The sequence below is a fragment of the Procambarus clarkii genome, chromosome 5 (genome assembly GCF_040958095.1).
Source record: "Procambarus clarkii isolate CNS0578487 chromosome 5, FALCON_Pclarkii_2.0, whole genome shotgun sequence".
Classification (NCBI taxonomy): domain Eukaryota; kingdom Metazoa; phylum Arthropoda; class Malacostraca; order Decapoda; family Cambaridae; genus Procambarus; species Procambarus clarkii.
Window position 1 is genome coordinate 25,294,857 of NC_091154.1, and position 21,867 is coordinate 25,316,723.

The 21,867-nt window shown below is 44.5% G+C and overlaps 1 protein-coding gene across 9 annotated transcripts in view; it reads right to left on the reverse strand.

Annotated features, from left to right (window-relative positions):
* LOC123762597 (gamma-tubulin complex component 2) overlaps positions 1–21,867 on the reverse strand; it is a 195,518-nt gene that overhangs the window by 146,987 nt on the left and 26,664 nt on the right. For all 9 annotated transcript variants that reach the window (XM_069299919.1, XM_045749240.2, XM_045749203.2 and 6 more), the window contains exons 6-7: positions 14,039–14,182; positions 6,382–6,536 (exon numbers count right to left, since the gene is read on the reverse strand). In XM_069299919.1, coding sequence (XP_069156020.1) covers positions 6,382–6,536; positions 14,039–14,182 — 299 coding nt within the window. The remainder of the gene's footprint in view (positions 1–6,381; positions 6,537–14,038; positions 14,183–21,867) is intronic.

Consider the following 21,867-nt stretch of genomic DNA (forward strand, 5'->3'; position numbering starts at 1 on the left):
AGAGATAAGCGCCACAAAACCAACCCCTATTCTGGTTAGCAATGAAAATTGTCAAATGAGTGGACAGAACTCCCCAAAAGGAAAACGAGCAAACAAGCATGACGTCACACGAGCCGCGCCTGCATGTCTGCGCAGCTTCCCCCTCCCCGGGATGGGAAAGGGGGAGCCGCAGACCCCTCGTGCCAGCGATCCCCACCCCCAGTTGAGGCTGGATATCAAAAACCACGAAAAAAATGCCAACTGGAGGGAGGGAGGGTTGCCACGGAGCCTCCCGGACTCGCCCAGAAAATGGTGTTTCATTACATTCAACGCTGGTGTTCTGGGGAGAGCCCCTACGGCTCCCCGGAGGTACTTCACCAAAGACAACATAAGAATAAAGGGGACTTACCCCGGGAGGACGGTCGGTGTTCCACTCCTCAACTCGAAGTCGAGACAACTGGCTGCAACCACCGACCCAAAGCAACACAGGCCCAAGCTGGGCCCAGGAACGTTCATAAGGTAGCGTGCTGCCAGGACCCTGTTCAACCACCAAAAACCCCGTGCCCGAATGTCAGCCCAAAACACATTGCCAAAGACGGCAGCAAGAGCAGCAAACTTACGAACGTCATCGCACGGGGAAAGTCCGCAGGCTGGCTAGACTTAATTACCCTGTGGACAACATGAGAGATCCGAACCCGCGAACAGGGAAGTAGGGAAACTGGATCAACCCAAAGCGCGTCCCCGGACACAAAAGTCATGGCGCACAGATAATGGCGGAGGGCCGCAACCGGACACAACACATGATGAATCCCCGGCCTGACCAACCAAGTATCAACAACACAAGGATCCCTCCGGAAGGCAGCAGTCTCATTCTTTGCCAGAAAAGGAGACGGCTGTAAACGGACATACCCATGACCACGACCAAAAGAGCAAAAACCCCTGTGCCGGAGAAGAGCATGAAGCTCCGCCACACGACTCCCAGAGGCTAAGGGGCCATGTTAACCGAAAATCCGATGAAAAATGGAATATTTACGAAAAATTACGAAAAATACTACAACGTTCTGGCAACACTGTGGTCCAAACCGTTTAATGATATCTTGAAAATTAACGTAATTAGAGTCAAACTTCCCGCTGCAACTTTCGTGAATCTGGTCCTCGCGCCGTGAGTGCGCCGCGGGGTATTGTATCTTACGTTGTAGAAGTCTTATTTTTCGTAATAGCGTTGAAAATAACATGTTATGCATAAAATGAATATAAACTCACTAAATGGCAACAGTAACGTGTGACAGAGAGGGTCCTATGTGGCTCAGAGTATCAGTGACTCTGTCTCTTGTGGGGGGTGGTTGTATCGCTGACGCGCTCTCACACTATCTCCCAGAACTCATGCTATTATTGTTATTTGTACTGCAATATGACTTACCAAACGAACAAGAGACAAGCATTGAAAGCTAGATGCATGCAAGCTCTCCATAGAAGGTACTAGTTGGCCGCAATGCGTAAATCACGCATGACCGCGAGTACAGTAACTTGTCGCGCGCGCTACGCAACTCCAACTTTTACAACTAGATCTCGTTTCACAGCCTTTATTTATTATTCAATTTACATGAAACTTGCACATTATATGTAGAGTTTACGCCTCTATAAACGCATGTCATTATTCTTATCTACGTAGATTTATTGATTTTATAAATAATGATACACTTCATTTTGTTGCATACGTTTTTGGGAAACTTTTATAAATCTGTATTATTGCACTAAATACATCTGGGATAATGATGTGACATGCAAATCTTTATTATATAGTAAGGTCATAGCTGAGTGTCGTATAAATGATTTTGGTTCACAATTGAGGGCTGTGAAATCAATTGAACATGGTTGAAAAATTCTTCTTTTTTTTTTTTCTTTTTTTTTTTTTCTCCGTCTCTATTTAGGCTGAGATGCTGAAACTTGGCCTAGGTGCAGCACCTTTCACATGTATCAGGATAATAAATTATGAATACCCTACAACAATTTTTTATATTCTGGTGATATGGCCCCTAATGCCAACAGAAAAAGAGCCTTAGCAAAACAATCCTGAATCGAAGGGGCCACAACAAATCGAGGAGAAGAAAGATAGGAGAGCACCCTGTCCAAAGACCAGGACGGCTCAGGCGGCGCATGAGCAGGCCGGAGGTGAAACAACGCACGAGATAGCTTGCAAAATGGCGCAGAAGTAGCATCGATACCAAAAGCAAGCTGCAGTGGCTCCGCCAATGCCGCACGATACGAGGCAGCAGTATTAGGTATAAGATGATGGCCCTGGAACAACCAAGAGAGAAAGGACAACACCGCCCGAACCAAAAGCGAAGAGTAACGACGAAGGGACAAAAAGAACTGGAAGGACGCCAGGAAACCTCATACTGCTGCTAAGAGGAAGCCTGCAGGTGGGAAACCAGCAAGGAAGCCACCTGATCGCCATAGAAATGGCGATAGTCAAAGTCAAAAACACCAAACACGAAGATTCGCAGAGAAGAGTGACCAGTGTCGTACCGGATCAGGCCAATCTCCTGAAAGAGGCGAAGCCGAGGAAATACCTCCAGGTTCGGACACCGGGCAAGCCACAACTGGGCCGGCCACCATGAGGCCAAGAGGACTACTCACCCCTGATAAGTCTTCAAGTGAGCCAGGACCTGGAGCAACAGCTGAACCGGGGGGAAAAAGTGACAGGAACCTCCACCTCGACCAGTCCTGCCAAAAGGCGTTGATCCCGACAGCCTCGCAGTCGGGGAAAGGGCGCCATGTAGACCGGAAGACGCCTTGACCATGCCGACGTGAAGAGGTCCACCTCCGGGTGCCCGAACGTCTGGCAGAGCAAACTAAATGAGTCAGCGTTTACCGTCAATTCTGTTGACAGGGGAAAGAACCGGGACATGTTGTCCGCCAGGATGTTGGACACCCCCTGGACATGAACCACCAGGAGAGCCAAACCCCGAGAACTCAGCAGACGAGTCACCCGAAGCAACCAACCCCAAAGAGCCAAGGACCGCATCGAACCCCCTCGGTTCAGGCAACGAACCATCGGGGAGTAGTTCGAATGGAGCCGGATCATCGATCTGCAGACGACCCGAACCCTCTGAAGAGCAAACCACACCAGCGCGAACTCCCACATCGTGCTGTGGACCCGATGGAAGGACGGACCACACCTCTCCTGGCCGGCCTGGTGAGCACTGGTCACAAAGCCCCAGCCGAGAGTCAACGTGTCTGTGAACACATCGAGCGAGAAGACGCCAAGGCACAGAACCTCGAAAAGCCCAAAGAGGAAGCTGGCAACACAGCAGCCAACACTAGGCCCCTGGGGGACGAACCTAGCGATCACGAGAGAGGCGTAAGGGTCGTCCCAGAAGGAACCAGAACAGCGTCGAAGCCAAACCCGACCCGGCGGGTAGACCAACATTGCATAGTCCAGGCTCCCACACAAACCCTCGAGCAACTGCCGGGTGACCCAGGAGCCCCCCAGAAACAAGCACAGGTGAGACCGTAGCTGAAAGAGAGATGCCGGAAGAAGAGACAGGGAATCAGGTCCGAGAGTCCCACACAAGACCCAGCTAGGTCCGAACCTGGGAGGGAACCAAACGGGACTTCCTGCAGTTCGCCAGGAACCCGAACTCAGGCGAGCTGGGAAAGCACCAAACCCCTGGCGAGCAGCCACGCGGACCGACTAGGAGCCCAAACCAGCCAGTCGTTGAGGTAAGCCAACATCCGAACACCTAACAGATGCAGACGGGCCACGACGACCCGGGTAAGGCGTGTGAACACCCGAGGTGTCAGATTCAATCCCAAAAGGGAGGCAACGAAAGCGGTAAGCCTGACGCCCCACAACAAAACTGAGCCAGTCCCTGAATCCCAGATGAATAGGGACGTGCCAATATGCGTCCTTGAGGTCCAGGATACCATCCAAGCGCCCGGCTCCAACAGAAGCCGGACCTGGGACAGAGTGGTCATCCGAAACGAGGGACAAGAAACCCAAAGGTTCAGACGGGACAAGTCCAGAATGAACTGCAGGTCCGCACAGTCCCGTTTTGGAATTGGGAACAGGCGGAAAACCCACCTGAGAGACGTCATCGTTTCGACCACGCCAAAGCGCACCCACTCCAAGATGACCTGACAGAGCGCAGGAGAGGAGGCCTGCCCCATCAGCCCCGAATCCCCCCAAAGGAGGAGGAGCCACCCAACGCCACCACAAGCCGAGAGAAACGACCCGAAAAGCCCACAAATTGAGACCAGATTCACGAAGCAGTTATGCAAGTACTTATGAACGTGTACATCTTTCCTCAAACTTTGATGGCTTTGGTTACATTTATTAAACAGTTTACAAGCATGATTGTGAAAACTTCGCAATCAACTGTTGTTATTGTTATAAACAGCCTCCTGGTGCTTCAGAGCTCGTTAACTGTTAAATAATTGTAAACAAAGCCGCCAAAGATTGAGAAAAGATGTACAGATTCGTAAGTGCTTGCGTTATGCAAACACTTGCATATGCAAGCACTTCATTGATCCAAAGTCGAAGCGACCAATGCTCACAAATCCGAGTTCCGAAAACACAAGCGGAGCACCTGCGAGGCTTTCAAACAGGCACCCAACCTGGCATGTTGCAACACTGAGAAATGCCTGTGCAACACTGCCACTGCCAAATCCTGTATAATATCAGAAGAGGGATGGAGGGATTGGAGCACAAGTGAGGAACAAGTCCCACAAGACACTGGGTCAAAGGTGTCCCCTCACCAACAGGCAACACGGAGGCAGAATGGATGATCACCATCCTGAGGTAGATGCAACGAGCAGCTTTCGAATTCGCACAAGGCAAGAGCAGACCCAGAGAAGGTATCTACAACCGAGCCCGCTGAAGTTTTCCAGGACCTGGAGGCTGAATAAACCTTACAGGAAGCCCATGACCACAGTAGCCGCAGTAAAGCCTCGGGAGCAACAGAGGAGGACCACTTTCACATCCTAGGTGAAGCGTAATGAGGTGAAAAGCAAAACTCCTTCACCAAATCAGGCAAAATAACATGCCGATTATCATGAAAATACAGTTAAAAAATTGAAACTCCACCACAGCAAACAAGCAGTCAGGGAGAAATTCAGCCTGCCATGTGATAGCTGAAAATCAGGCTGTGCCAGTCGCATTGCGCCCCACCAGCCAATAAACACTCCCCCTACCTTGGGCAAGATAGAACGCCCAAAGCCCCCGAAGCACCCCAAGGACGAAGACTACCACAAGCAAGGAAATCCTCTAACAGGGACTGAATCCCGAACACCCCAGGGAAGATAACCCTGACCATGCAAAGGGCAGTACTTACGGAGCACCTAGGGACAGTGACCCTAGATGTATGCAGCTCCAGTACACCTAAACTTCTGGCTACACGAACATCTCCGTTTATAACACTACCGCAAGGGTGAAAACCCCAAAGAAAATGGGAACACTGAGCCAGAGTGACAGCACCCACTCAGCACCACATCAGTCAAGAAATGGCTGGTGGCGGCCCGGCTAACACTCCCCCCCCCCCTGCATGGGAGGGGGAGGTGCAGTGAATGGTAGGCAATACAAGAACTCTGTAACTGATAACACACAAGTAGTATGGCCCTTGATCAGTATGATAGCTATGGAGCCGACAGGGCTCTCCATAGAAAACAAAGAGAAAAAACAATGAGACACTGAAATAATTATGAAAAATTATATTCGCGGCAACTACCACCCTACGGGGTCTCTGGGGCGAGGGTTTCAAGCACCTAATCACTCAGTGCTCAAAAATTGCTCAACTTCTCTGCTCCATCACGGCTAAAGTATATCACATAAAATATTTTATTTTAAGTTTCTGATGTTCGGAGAATGCATTTTAACAATACAAGAAGCTATCATAATTTTTTTTCCAGCACACCACAGGAATGTCATATTATAATGAGACACAGTGCAGTGGTTAAGGGAGTGCAAGTTCAGCTTGCCTTGGGTGCCTGAAACCTGAAACAATTTTAACACTAGATTTCCTAGACCACATATAAAAATATCAACTATCAATAAATCCTGGTCAATAGTCTCTAATACAGTAGAGGTCCAATAGAACCAACAGTGACATTTACTGAGCACATGAAATATTTTAACTAAAAGACAAAATTCATAAGGAGGAACTTTTAAAACTCACATCAAAAACAAGAAAACAAATACTGCTAACCAAATGTGTGTGTATATACTATTGCAAACAAAATAGTAGACAGAATAATTTAAACAAGAAGGTAGTGTATGCAAAAACATTAAAAAACTTCAAAACATCCTGTGATGAAGCTAATAGAGAAGATGAAGCACCTAGCTCTCATCCTGAAACTACATTTATGTAATTAAAAAGGTAATTACTCAAAGTTTTCCCTCACCATATAGTCCTTGATGAGGTTCGTTATAGCTGCAGACAGTGCCTGGTTCACCAGCCCATGGTGGTAGCAACTCTTGTTTTCAACAAATCTTATAAGCTGAGAGTAGTAACCACATAAAGGCAGGATTCGACTCACCAGTGTACTTAGGGATGGTTCTGAAAAGAATGCACATTAATAATATTAATACTGGATAAAAAACTTCAACTATAAAACCAGCGTTGAATGTAATGAAACGCCATTTTCTGGGTGAGCCCCAGAGGACTTCCCAGAGCTAACTGGGCTGATATGAATGTATTAGACCCCTGGCATCAGTCAAGCAAATGGAGTCCTTAGGCCTACCAGACCTAAGAACCACGAGCCAGATCCTGACTTCTTCAAAGAGGCAGGAGAAGCAATGGTCTATAGAAACCCCTCATGTGGTCGGAAGCATTCTATGTCTGCCATCCACTGGGTCAGGCACCCAGAAAGGTAAGCACCCCAAAACAAACCCCTATTCTGGTTAAGAAATTGCTACTGAAAAGCCGAACTAGTGGACAGAACTCCCCAAACGAAAACAAGCATGACGTCACCACATCACCGCGCCGCTGTCTGTGCAGCTCCCCCCTTCCCGGGAGGAGGAGAGCCGCAGATCCCTGCACCGGCTATCCACCCTGCAGTTCTGAGGCTGGATGTCAAAAACCACAAAAATAACGCCGACCGGGATAGCTCAGGCGATGCATGAGCAGGCCAGAGGTGAAACAACACTCGAGATATCTTGCGGAATGGTTCAGAAGTAACATCAATGCCGAATGCAAGCTGCAGCGACTCCGCACATGACGCACGATACGAGGAGACAGTATTCAGCATAAGGTGATGGTCCTGGAACAACAACGAAAATAAGGACAAAACAACCTGAACAGAGACCGAAGTAAACTAACGAAGAGACAAAAAATACCGGAAGGACAGCCAGGAAATTTCATACTGGTGCCGAGACGAAGCACACAGTTGGACACCATCCATGAAGCCACCTGCGCATCATATAAGTGGTGATAGACTTGAGTCAGAAAGACTCGAGGAGAAGATCGAACCAGCCTTGTAACGGACTGGTCCGATCTGCTGAAAGAGGCGGAGCCGCGGGAGGGTCCCTAGGTTCGGACACGCGAGCAAACAGCGCCTGAAACCAAGGCTGGGCTAGCCACCAAGGAGCCAAGAGAACTACTCTCCCCCCAGATAAGTCTCCAACCTCCGGTCCATTTCATTAGGACGATGCCATTCTGTTCCCAGGCATTGAGCATGGAATACAGCTCTGCCCTGGGGGTTTGTCATGGCTGGCTTCTAGGGCTAGGGAGAGAGCCTGTGGAGGGTCCGTAGGTGCCCTTGGGTAATGGTGACCCAGTTACCTCTCTTGGGGGTCATGTGTTGGCATATGTTCACTTCTCGACGACTGGCTGACTTTAGCCTCCAGTCTATCCGCTTGTAAGCGGGCCAGGAACCTGGTTTTTCCTCAGTTCACCAGGTTTAAGTTCCTGGTGTCATTCAGAGGTCCCAATTGGTTTCGTTAAAGGTTTGGCCTACCTGGGCCTCGTTTGGAACTTCTGGTTGGCATCTTTATCCCTGTCTCTTGTGACTGCTCCACCTGCAGTGTTGTTACATCTGGTGTTGGATAGGCCCTGAGTGACTCACTCACTTGACTGTGAGTCAAGTGGTTGTGCAGGAACCTGCATTTTGTTTGTGTGGTATTTTTCAAGGGCAGGTTAGGTCTCCTGGCACTGTACTGATTACTCTTGTTCAACCCATTTTGCTGCTGCTGCTGGAACTATTGGGTTCAGGCCTTGTCCACCCTACGTGAACTCTTGTTTCGCTGGCTTCCTGTTGGGGCTTTTTCAGGACTTCGGTTCCAGCTGCCATCCTTCCCCATTGCCCAATGTGTTCACGAATGCCTCGGCTCTGGGATGGCGCTATGTGACTTTCACTCACCAAGTCTACCAGGGTCAGTGATTGGGGCTGTTCCATCAGCCCCAATCTCTGATTTTGCAGCAGTGTGGCAGGCCCTGTGGAGGTATTGACTTCCTCCAGGCTCCATTCTCCAGCTCTATTTGGTTCTACTCTTATGGTGTTGGACTCTTTGGGTAGCTTGGTTTCTGGATTCTCAGGGTTTGACTCCTGTACAGTTCATGTGTGAGCTGTATCTAGACATTCTCGCAGATGAGTTATCTCACTTCTGTCCTATTTCTGTGGAATGGATAGTTGACAACGTGACCTTCCGTTGGCTTTGCAAGATGTTCAGTCACTCCGAGGTGGACCTGTTCATGTCGGCATGGAACTGGTACTTCCCCCTCTATATGGATCCGATTGTGCGGCTTTCACAATGGTTGCCTTTCAGTTGAACGGGTTGAGATCGGGGTTACATATCTTTCCAATCTTGTTCAATTGTTGCTCCAGATGCTCTCCATACTGGAGTTGTTCTTGGGGAGAGTGATCCTTCTTGTTCCTGGGTGGCTGGCTCATCCTTGACTTCCAGCTCTTGTGGCTCGGTGTCTGAACCCACTAATTTTTCTGCAGCTCCACCACTATTGGCAGCTCAGTCTGGCAATGTACCTGTCTGGTTCCACTTCCTCTGTTCTATGTATCTGGTTTTCTGATGCGAGTGTATTGCAGTTTGAGTGGCGAGCAGGTGGCTGGTTTATTGTCATTTCACCCTTTTCTCTTTTTCATTTTTGGTTTTAGTCCAGGTGGTTCTGTCCTCTGTGGAAGCCCCTTGGGCTCCCTGAAGCTATTTCACTGAGATAGCTTTAAACTACTAGGTCAGTATCAGTCATGGAGTTCTGTTTTCCTACTGGGAACCAGAGCCAGAACCTGGCATCTCCTTGTAAGGGCTCGAGCTTGAAAGCTGTACCCTCGAGTACAGACTTGCAAAACCTGTCCTTACTTCCTTACTTATAGTATAGATATGTTACCTTAAAACAAGGATGTAGAACCAATATGCACATGTAAACATTTCAACCACAAAAGTAATCACATGAGGCCGAGTACAGTACCATATTTTTGAATTGGCGGGACTCGACAAACAATCGAAGTACATGCATCACATTTGTTAAAACACATGAAAATGGAATAATGGAACCTCTGATGTTTATACAGTGTTCTTTGATTGTGCCTATGGAACCCCTGCTCTTTACTGGTTCTATTCTGCATTTTCTTCCATATCGTTCACTTCAGTACGTTGTTATTTAACTGTGTAGATTTGGGACCTGGCCCTCCAGTATTTTCCATGTGCATATATGTTATTTATTATACCAATGTAACATACAATTATGTTACGTTGTTGAGTAGATTAGATACACAGTATTTAGTGGGTTTTCATATTTATTTAGTAGTCTTGGATACAGCAGTGTTGTAGACGTTGGGACGGAGCTTGGAGCAGAGCAGAGAGCCGAAGTGAGGCCGGAGTCACAGAACTCTATGTGGGAGAGCGTTGTAGCTGGATGTGGTCCTAGTCTGCTGTCTGTTCTGTGTAGAAGCTGAAGCTGTAGTGTCTTGGGGTCGATTAGAACTGCATACCCCGAGTGCTACATTCTTGACTGGAAATTGTACCGTTTGATATTCTCATATTGCTTGCTTATATATGGTGACTACACCTCAGCTCCCTCCAATAAGATAGGAGGCTGGAAGAACTGTTACCTGTAAATAGGGATAGGATTATAGCTTGTGTAGTTAGTGCTAATTAGTTACGCCATTAAGATGATGAGATAATGGAGCGAGTATAAGGTTTACTCGCTACAGAACTCCCCCTGCCAAGGGAATGAAAGAAAAGCTATACAACAAAAAATACGAGGCTACTGTTCCCTAGGTCGCTGTGGAACATGTAGTCCGGTACCAAAAGATGCAGGCAGTGTGTGGACAAGCTCGGTGTAGCAGGAGAGAAGAATGTGCATGATTGTTGCGTCTTTGGGTCGCTGGTGGAGCATTTAGATCTGGGGCGGATGGGCTCGGGCACTAGGACAATAGAAGGTAATGTAAGCACATAGTTAGGGCAACGAGGGAATCACTGCTAGAGCTGAATCTAGCAGTGGAGGCGACGAAGAGTCCGAAACGCAAGCTGTAAGTCCTGTACTGTGCAAAGTACTTGAGTCGGCAGAGTATCAGAATGCAGTGAACGTGAAGATGAATCTGACAAAAGAGCAGCTTTCGTGGGAGTTCCTGTAGTACAAGCAGTGCCCTGGCAGCGACTGGAGAGTCAGCAGGACAGGCTGTAAATCCCACATGACGTAGTTGCTGATGAAGCTGTCAGATGAGTGAGTAACAATCGTGGAGCAGCAAGCCGTAGCAGATGAAAATGTAGAGATGATCGTGGTGAAAATCATAGCTATGGCGAGGTTGCAGGCAGCATTCCATGACAGGTGGCAGCAGTCCTCAGCATGCAGCAGCAGCATGCAGTCCAGTGAGAGTCCACGAGAGCCCCGCTCCTGTGCCAGGTAAGTCCACTATGGGCTCACTATAGCCCTGGCGACTTGGAATTTTTTGTTCCAAGTAGCGAATCTTAAACAACAACAACGTTAAATATATCATACACAGTGTATCAAGTGTATCATAAGTGTAGTGTTAAGTGAAAACAAGTCTTTGAGAATGTAAGAAGCCTTTACTAAATGCTTCTAGGTGTCAGATCATAAATAAAAATGAATTTTGGAGATTTGATATTTCAATTACCATCGACAACGAAGAAAAACATAAGATATGTTCAAAAAATTTGTGTTAGAATTATTAATCTTACCTTTTCAGTCATATTCAACAACATATGTTTACAAGAAACACTGCTACCCAAATATACTAATATTCATAATACAGTATATATATAAATGATTTAGATTCAGGCTTGAGCAGCAATATTTACAAATTTGTCAACAATTCAAAAAGTGGGAGGGAAATAAACACGGAAATAGACTCACTATCACTTCAAGACAATATAAATAGAGTTTTGAAATGGTCAAAAGATTGGCAGATGCAGTTTAATGCTGACAAATGTAAGGTTTTGAGGCTAGGTAATGATGATAGTTATAAGATAGGAGCTAGATGGTGTTGAGATTGCAAAGTCGGATTGGGAAAGGGACCTGGGAGTTATGATTAGTAAGAATTTAAAACCAAAAAATCAATACATATACAGTATGTTCATAATAAGACATATAAGACACTGGGATTTATTTCTTGAAACATTAGTAATAAAACACCTGGTGTTATTCTTTGGCTATATCTTGCTCATGTTAGGCCCCCATTTAGATTATGCAGTTCAGTTTTGGTCGCCATACTATAGAATGGAAATAAATTCACTAGAATGCGTCCAGCGTAGGATGACACAATTAATCCAGCAAATTAGAAACCCGTCATATGAAGTGATCGACAAGGCTTAATTTACATTCTCTTAGAAAGGCGAAGAATTAGAGGTGACATGATAGTGGTGTACATATGGATGAATAGGGCATAACAAAGGGGATATTAATTTGGTATTAAAAGTATCAACACTGTTACGTTATTTCCCCTGCATAAGCAGTGGTTTCTGCCCCTTCCTACCATCCTCGACACCAGCATGCAATATCAACATCAAGACCCGCCAAGACCAAAACGTTTTGACCATTGATTACCCCCCCCCCCACTACTCCACGAGAGCCGCCCGCCAGAGGCTTGCCGGCTCATACTTCACCACCAGCTAACGACCCTCATTCAGCTGGCAGATTGTTCAAAGACCTCGCTACTCGCCGGCCTGCTTCACCACCAGTGTATATAAGCACCTGCTGATGGCATGGAGGTCATATGACTTTTGGTGCTGGATTACACATCTTCTCTCTGTCGACGTGGTCTTGACTATAACGCATGACGGAAGACAGTCAGTACCATGTATAAAGTGTACAGTCACCTTTGAAATTAACGTAAAGTCATTATTATATTAATTTGCCTTTGCTAAAGCCAGGTTTCAAGATTATAATATCATTTCTTGTTTAATTCTTAAACCGTGCAATACATACATATTCGATGGGGAGTAACTTTCCCGAAACAGTGCAATACATACATATATGATTGAGGGTCTAGCACACGATTTTAAATGCCCCACAAGGGATAGGGGCAGCTATAGTCCAGCCACGGCTGATAGTAAATAGATGCCACCTAAAAAAAATCGTGGGTAACGTATCTGGGTGTGAGAGCCTCAGTTCTGAGTGAGCCACCAAGGCTAGTGCACGCAGCTTGAGCTCACAGCACTGCTGTTCAGCTTGTGACCACAGCATCGCCTAAAAATGTCAAAATATATATGTACATGCTATTATTTAACGATGATAGTATTACAGAAGACCCCTGTGATAAAAATTACCAGAATTCTGATAATAGCAGGATTGTGGTGATAATTAGCACTGTGGTGGAAGAGGTAATCTTGGTGGGGAAGGTGGTAGCATTATCTGCTGATTCTGTGTGGCCACCTTTTACTGTCTGGAGTCACTATACCAGCTTAGTGGTTTGCTGTGGTGAGCACAAATGTAGATATTTATATATAGCATGTGTAAATAGTGTAATAACAGCAAAAGGAGTATGTTGGCAGGAGCCATTTTGGCGAGGAAGGTGGCATAGTGTAAGGTGGCCACTATGCTGTTTGGGCACCATATCAGCTTAGCTGTACAGTTATGGTAAATAAAACATGTAGATACTTATATGTGTGCTTATAGTGTAATAACACTACAAATAATATGGTTGGAGGAGGAATGTTAGTGTTTTTGGCCTTGAAAGAGTGAGGGAGGGGAGGGAGCATTAGCTGACTCTGTGTGGTGACTTTTTATTCCCTAACTCACCATACCAGCTTAGATGAACAGTTATGGTGAACAAAACATGTAGATACTTATATATAACATTTGTATATAGTAAATAAAAGCAAAAACATTATGGTGGGAGGAGATTGTTGGCGAGTGAGGTGAGATGAGGAAGGAAGTGGTGGCCAGTGGCTGGCTGGCAGGTGTGGTGGCCACTCCTCGTTGCTTTTTTACTCACCATACTAACTTAGTGGTTCATTATGGTGACCAAAACATGAAGATAGAGTACTTATATATAACCTGTGTATATAGCGTAATAACAGCAAAACTTTTTTTATTGTTTTATGAACATAATAATTGAATCCCTAATATGCACACCATAATTTGGAGTATAGCGATGGTTCACACATTTTTTGCCAAACTTCCCTGCCCTATTGCAGCCAAAATATGTCACCTACAATGTATTATTCTTTTTCCCAAGATCAGGGAATACAAATGAACACTTTTATAGGATGAAAGAATTTTTGGGCTTTTTTTTTTTGTTGCACCTGGCGGTGTTGCAGGCCAAAAAGCCCTTAGCGGTTTAAGGGTTATATTATTTTTGTGTACAGTTCATGATTATTTGTTTAATAATTTGTTTATAGGTTTAAATGTTTAAATGTTCATGTTTCTTAAATTATCCCTACAATTATTCACACTGCAAAGGACGTAAAAGCAGCCGTATATTAATTTGTTTAACCTCTTTTTTTTTTTCCTTTATGTGTATTAGGTATTTACCAGCTGCCGGGGTAGTACTGCTCTACCCACAACACAGTCACATAAATGTGTTGTGTTTATGTCCACAAAATTCTATTCACAAAATAGAACACGAAACAATGGGTTCTACATACCTACAGAAGGATCAACTGTAAACTCAGGGGGATCATAATGTTTGGTAGGGGGTTGAACTGTGATGTACATCCCTTCAATTCCCATCATCACACTCAACACATCCTCTATCAGCTGGTGCTCCTGTGACGTTGATGCTATATCTCCTAGAGAAGACAAATGGTTATTAAATTAACAAAGTGCACACATTAACTAAAATACTAAACAAATAAAAATCCAATATAAAAGGAAAAACCAGCATTGAATGTAATGAAACACCAGGTTCTGGGTGTGCCAGAGAGGCTTCCTAAAGCTATCTTACTGATCAAGTGCCATACTATTTGAATGTCATCAGTTGCAGAGTTCTTTGTATGCCTGCCGGGGACCACGAGCCAGAACCTGGCCTCCTCAGAGAGGCGAAAGGAGCAATGGCCTATGAACACTTCACATTTAAAGTACGTATGTCATTGTGCCATCAATCTAGGGAAGGCGCCCAGAAAGGTAAGCAAATCAAAACAGATCCATACCTGGTTGAAGAGTACAACCTACATCCTCACAAGCTCAAAATGGGCCTATATTGAGCCAATTTTCTAGACTTTTCCTCTCTGGCCCTCTCATAATTTCTGTTGAACCAATCCTGTTTTCTGGTCCTGCATCTCTGTTTTGGTAATTACCTAAGTGTAATTACCTAAGTGTAGTTACAGGATGAGAGCTACGCTCGTGGTGTCCCGTCTTCCCAGCACTCTTTGTCATATAACGCTTTGAAACTACTGACGGTCTTGGCCTCCACCACCTTCTCACTTAACTTGTTCCAACCGTCTACCACTCTATTTGCGAAGGTGAATTTTCTTATATTTATTTCTTCGGCATCTGTGTTTAGCTAGTTTAAATCTATGACCTCTTGTTCTTGAAATTCCAGGTCTCAGGAAGTCTTCCCTGTCGATTTTATCAATTCCTGTAACTATTTTGTATGTAGTGATCATATCACCTCTTTTTCTTCTGTCTTCCAGTTTTGGCATATTTAATGCTTCTAACCTCTCCTCGTAGCTCTTGCCCTTCAGTTCTGGGAGCCACTTAGTAGCATGTCTTTGCACCTTTTCCAGTTTGTTGATGTGCTTCTTAAGATATGGGCACCACACAACCGCTGCATATTCTAGCTTTGGCCTAACAAAAGTCGTGAACAATTTCTTTAGTATATCGCCATCCATGTATTTAAAAGCAATTCTGAAGTTAGAAAGCGTGGCATAGACTCCTCGCACAATATTTTTTATGTGGTCCTCAGGTGATAGTTTTCTATCTAGAACCACCCCTAGATCTCTTTCATTATCAGAATTCTTTAAAGATTTCTCACATAATATATAGGTTGTGTGGGGTCTATGTTCTCCTATTCCACATTCCATAACATGGCATTTATTAACATTAAATTCCATTTGCCAAGTGGCGCTCAATGTACTTATTTTGTCCAGGTCTTCTTGAAGGGCATGACAATCATCTAAGTTTCTTATCCTTCCTATTATCTTAGCATCATCAGCAAACATGTTCATATAATTCTGTATACCAACTGGTAGATCATTTATGTAGACAATAAACATCACTGGTGCAAGAACTGAACCCTGTGGTACTCCACTTGTGACATTTCTCCAGTCCGATACATTGCCTCTGATCACAGCCCTCATTTTTCTATCAGTCAGAAAATTTTTCATCCATGTTAGAAGCGTACCTGTCACTCCTCCAATATTTTCCAGTTTCCAGAACAACCTCTTATGTGGAACTCTATCGAAAGCCTTTTTTAGGTCCAGATAGATGCAGTCAACCCAACCATCTCTTTCCTGTAATATCTCTGTTGCTCGATCATAGAAACTGAGTAAATTCGATACACAGGATCTTCCAGATCGAAAACCATACTGTCTGTCTGATATTATATCATTTCTCTCCAGGTGTTCTACCCATTTAGTTTTAATTATTTTTTCCAATATTTTGACTATTACACTTGTCAATGATACCGGTCTATAATTAAGGGGGTCTTCCCTGCTTCCACTTTTGTAGATTGGAACTATGTTAGCCTTTTTCCACACATCAGCTACAACTCCTGTATACAGGGATGCCTGAAAAATCAGTTGAAGAGGAATGCTGAGCTCAGGTGCACATTCTCTCAGAACCCATGGTGAAACTCCATCTGGACCAACTGCTTTGTTCTTATTTAGCTCCTTGAGCATTTTTTCCACTTCGTCTCTGGACACCTCTATGTGCTCTATGTTATTCTCTGGAATTCTTATTGTATCTGGTTCCCTGAAGATTTCATTTTGTACAAACACACTTTGGAACTTTTCGTTTAATGTTTCACACATTTCCTTTTCATTTTCCGTGAATCTATTTCCCATTTTCAACCTCTGAATATTATCCTTTACCTGCAATTTGTTGTTTATGAATTTATAGAACAGACCTGGTTCTGTTTTGCATTTGTCTGCAATCCCTTTTACAAAATTTCTTTCTGCCTCTCTCCTCACTGCCGTGTAGTTGTTTCTCGCATCTTTGTATCGCTGGTATGTTTGGGGGTTCGGCCTCTTCCTGTATTAATTCCATTTTTGTGTCTTTTGGTCTCTGGCCCTCTCGCACTTTCTGTTGAACCAATCCTGTTTCCTAGTTCTGCTTCTCTGTTTTGGTATAAATTTTTTTGTGCCTTTATCATATATTTCACAAAACCTGACATACATCTCATTCACTTCCTTGCCTAGCAACAAGTCTGTCCAATTATACTCACTAAAAAATTTTCTAAGGTTGCCATAATGTCCTCTCCTAAAGTCAGGTTTTTCATTTGCATCGACCGTCATATTTTCTTCCAGATTATAACGCATTGCTTACTTTATTCCCAAAAAGACATGGTCACTTTTACCCAAGGGAGGAAGGTACTGAATGTCAAATATTTCTTCCTCCTTCCTGGTAAATATCAAATCTAGCACGGAGGGGACGTCCCCTTCCCTCATCCTCGTAGCTTGTTTAACACTTTCGCGCTCTTGGCGTTCAAAAAAAAACCATACCCTATGCGCTTTCGGCGGTTCGCTCGCCTACGCGGTAAGACCGAAAAAGTGTACACTCTTTTGACTGTCCTGACAATAATTGAAGGCGCACGTATTTAAATTTGGTATCACTGTGTTCGCAATAAAATTGTCTATAAGAACATACCTATAAAATGCCGCCAAAGCATAAGGACTATCAACACCAAATAAAAAACTATTCAGATCACTCGCCGAGAGCGCCAAACAGCAACAAAATGTTTCCACTCTCTTAATGGTTGCGAAGCCTACAGTTGTCCTACATCGCTAACTGTGGTATCATTGGAATCGCAATAAAATTCTCTACACGGACATATGCATATAAATATAGATTCAATGTCGTAGCCCACCCAAAATAGTGTGGGAAGTGGCCGAAGTGTTACCCGCGGCGGCATATCAGCGAAACTCGCTTTGAAAAGTGTATATTCAATTCACTGTCCTGACTTTATTTGTCGATGTATGTATTTCATTTTTGTACCAATGTGCTCGCAATAGAATGTTCTATAAGAACATAAGTATTAAAGGTCACATAAGGATGCGTTCGACCGGCAACATATATAAAAACTACGTCGATTATACTCGTCGTGTCAATAATACAATTGTTTTACCACGATGATTCACTGCCACGACGTTCTCTTTAATAAGCTGTTCGGCTATTAGAGAAAACGTAAATTTCATGGCAAACATTTGTAAACTATTCCCAAGTTGATCGGATAATAAATGGATTTTATACAAATATTTTTTCTCATGACTCCCGAGAGGGGCACGAGTGCGGTGTGATTAATAATATTGGTGACAACGACGGTCTGCTCGGATGCGTGAAAGTGTTAAATTAACATGTTGATACAAGAATGTTTCCAGGATGAGGTCTACAAATTTACAGGTCCAGAAATCTTCTGTTTTAGCTTCACATGCTTCCCAGTCTATGGATTTCAAGTTGAAGTCGCCGACTATCAACAGTCGTGAACTATCGTTATCCGCTCTCGCTATGATCTCTCTCATTATTGTTATAAGACCTTCTCGTTTACTATCTAGCTCCTCCTTTGACCATGTGCTGCTTAACGGTGGACTATATGCATTTATGATCATTAGTTTATCATCCTCATGGCAGATCTCTAGTGCTATTATGTCAACTTCTTGTGGATTGGCAGTAACTATTTCATTCACCTTTAGGTGTTCTTTCACCAGCACAGCAACGCCACCGCCTTTCCTGATTTTTCTGTCCCGTCTCCAAATTGAGTAGCCCCTTGGGAATATGACCTCATTTAAAATAGCATCTTCAAGTTTTGTCTCCGTGAGTGCAACAATGTCTGGTGTCTGCAGCTGTATTATATCACTTAACTCCAGTATCTTTCATCTTACTCCATCTATGTTGGTGTATGCAATCTTCAGGAACTTGTTCCCCCTCTTCTTATTTTTCACTCCCCCTTTCTCTAATGATTTTGTTGGTTTGCCTTTATGTACCACTTTACTGGCCTGCCTACCCCTATCACTTTGTAGAAAAAAGAATTGATTTCTTCTTCATTCCTGCTCTCATTTAAACGTTTTGCCTCTGCGAGGTTCAGTTTCAGCTTCTCTCTATCTTCTTTTGAAAACTAATTGCAAATGTGAAACGCTCCTCTTGCAAAACAAATTTCCCCCATTTAAAATCAGGAAATACAGTGGTACCTCGGCTTACGAATGCCCCTCTTTACATACTTTTTGGGTTACGAGCCCAATTTCTTCGGAAAATTTGAATTGGGTTACCTCACTCTTCAACGCGAAGCCGAGACAACTGGCTGCAACCGCCGATGCAACATTATAATGCAACGCAGACCCTATGAGGACCAGGGACACTGACAAGGTAGCGAGCGTCCAAGACCCCTGTTCGACCTTCCAAAACCCTGTGCCTGAATGTCAATCCAAAACATGTTGCCAAAGACGACAGCAAAAGCAGCAAACTTATGCACGACGTGGAACGAGGATAGACCGCAGGCTGGCTAGCCTTAATAATCCCGCGGACGACCTGTGAGACCTGAGCCCGGGAACAGGGAAGAAGGGAAACCGTATCAACCCATAGCGCATCCCGACCACCGAAGCCGTAGCGCGCAAATAATGGCGGAGAGCCGCAACCGGACACAAGACAAGATGCAACCCCGGCCTGACAAACCAAACAACAACCACCCAAGGACCCCTCCGCAAAGCAGCAGTCTCATTCTTCACCAGAAAAGAAGGAGACAGCTGCAACCAAACAAACCTACCACTAGGACCAAAAGAACAGAAACCCCTGCGCCAGAGGAGAGCATGAAGCTCCCAGACCCGATGGCCAGAGGCCAAAGCCAACAGGGAAAGAGCCTTGGAAAAACAATCCTGAACCAAAGAGGCCACCACAAACTGAGGAGAAGAGAGGAAAGAGAGCACCCGGTTCAAGGACCAGGAGGGCTCAGGGGATGCATGAGCAGGCCAGAGGTGAAACAACGCACGAGACAACTTGCATAACAGAGCAGACATAACATCAATAACGAACGCAAGCTGGAGCGGCTCCGCCAGCGCCGCATGATAGGAGGCGACAGTATTGCACAAAGAAGAATAGTAGTTAGGAAAGTCTATAAAGTGGATATGCAGCTGGTGCCTTTCTATTTTTGCTGAGTATTACATAATAGCACAAATAATAATTAGTACTGTAAGTATGTTATTATGCTGTATTTTGTGATATATCATATTAATACATTGCCCTATTCTAATATCTGTTACTTCCACCAATATCCAACAATTTTATTTTAGGTTTGGGGGGGGGGGGGTCTGAGAATTTGTGAGAACCCGTGGGAATGCTAGGAAGCACCACGTGGTTTTCTCGTTAACCGAGCAGAAGCTCGTCAATCGAGACAAATATATATATATATATATATATATATATATATATATATATATATATATATATATATATATATATATATATATATATATATATATATATATATATATTTTTTTTTTTTTTTTTTGGGGGGGGGGGTATTCTTTCTTGACTTCATTTCCACACATATTTGTGTTCAACACATATTCAGTTCTACAACTTTCACATATCTGAGTATGAGTGCCAAGCAATGTTTATTAAAACATATAAGAACAATCATGAATTAGAACTACCATATTAGTTGTCATTAACTTCAACTTCAATTATCTCAATGAACAGGAATTTCAACTTTGAGACAAGCTGTTAAATTCAGTTTGTGAGCAAATCTCACCAGTTTTACATATTATGTGCAAAGTTCTAAGTTCTAAGGTTTCCTCTACTAGTTTATTCATAAACCCATAACTTTGGGAGTTATAAATTTTTACATCTAAATTTATGCATATTTTGAAGGCCACATTGACTTTTTTTTTACAGTAAACTGTACTGTACTCTCAAATAAAATTTTGTCCAGAGGAAAATGAACGTTATATACTATTCTGAGCCCATAATGAATTAAAAATAAAAATTGGTGAAATATTAAATTTGTGAACTTAATTTGAAATTGTGAAATTTTCAATTTTTTATCAATTTTTTTTTGTTCCTGTTCGTGTTATGATATTGAACTATTAGGAAAAGTTGGAGCATTTACCATGTATATTATGCACAAAAAACCAGTGTTGAATGTAATAAAATGCCTTTTTCTGGGCGAGTCCCGGAGGCTCCCCATAGCTATCCAGGCTGAATGGATATGTATAACTTTCTGGCAGCAGTCAAAAGTGCTAGGAGTACTTGTCTACCGAGTACCACGAGACAGAACCTGGCCCCCTCAGAGAGGCACGAGGAGCAATGGCCTATAGAAACCCCCTTGTGGTTGGGATCATTCTATGTTTACCATCGATCGGGATAGGCATCCAGAAAGTTAGGCGCCCCAAAATAAACCCCTATTCTGGTGAAAATATTGCTACCAAAAGCCGAAAGAGTGGACAGAACTCCCGAAACAAAATTATTAAACTAGCATGACGTCATCACATCGCCGCGCCACCATCTACACAATCCCCCTCCCCGGAACGGGGAAGGGGGAGCCCCAGACCCTCTGCGCCGGCGATCCAACTGGCAGTTCTTAGGCTAAATGTCAAAATACGCGAAAAATGCCGCCAACCGGAATGAGGGAGGGATGGTTTGGAGCCTCTGTGACTCACCCAGAAAATGGCGTTTCATTACATTCAACACTGGTTTTCTGGGGGGAGCCCCATTGGCTCCCCGGAGCTACCTCACCACAGATAAGGAAAATAGGGAAGGATCTGGGAGGCAGACGCCATGCGCCCTAACCTAAAAAACCAAGACCACAGATGAAACAAAGAGCCTGCAGACGCGAACCCCCGAACAGGAACGAGGGAAGAAGGGAACGCGAACAACCTAAAACGCGTTCATGACCCCAGAGGTCAAGATGCGCGGAGAACCGCGAAAAAAATGCAATCGAACAAAGGAAGCACCCCCCCCCCCGGCCCGACCAGCCAAGCAGCAACCCAAAGACTAAAATGAGAAGAAAATAGACCACTCAGGTGACCAGGACGGCACCAGAACTCAAGAGCAGGCCGGAGGATGAAACAACGCCCAAGACAGCAAGCGGAACGGAGCAGTACGAACAGCAACACCGAACGCAAGCAGGAGTGGCTCCACCAGCACCACCCAATACTAGGCGACAGTACATGGTCACAGATGACAGTCCCTGAATAACCCCAAATGGAAGACAAGCCAACCTAATCAGAGACCAAAGGACCCTTCGCAGTGATAGGAAAATCAGAAGGACTGCCAGGAAAACCACACACCGCCCCCGAGACAAAACACGCAGGTGGGAGACCAACAA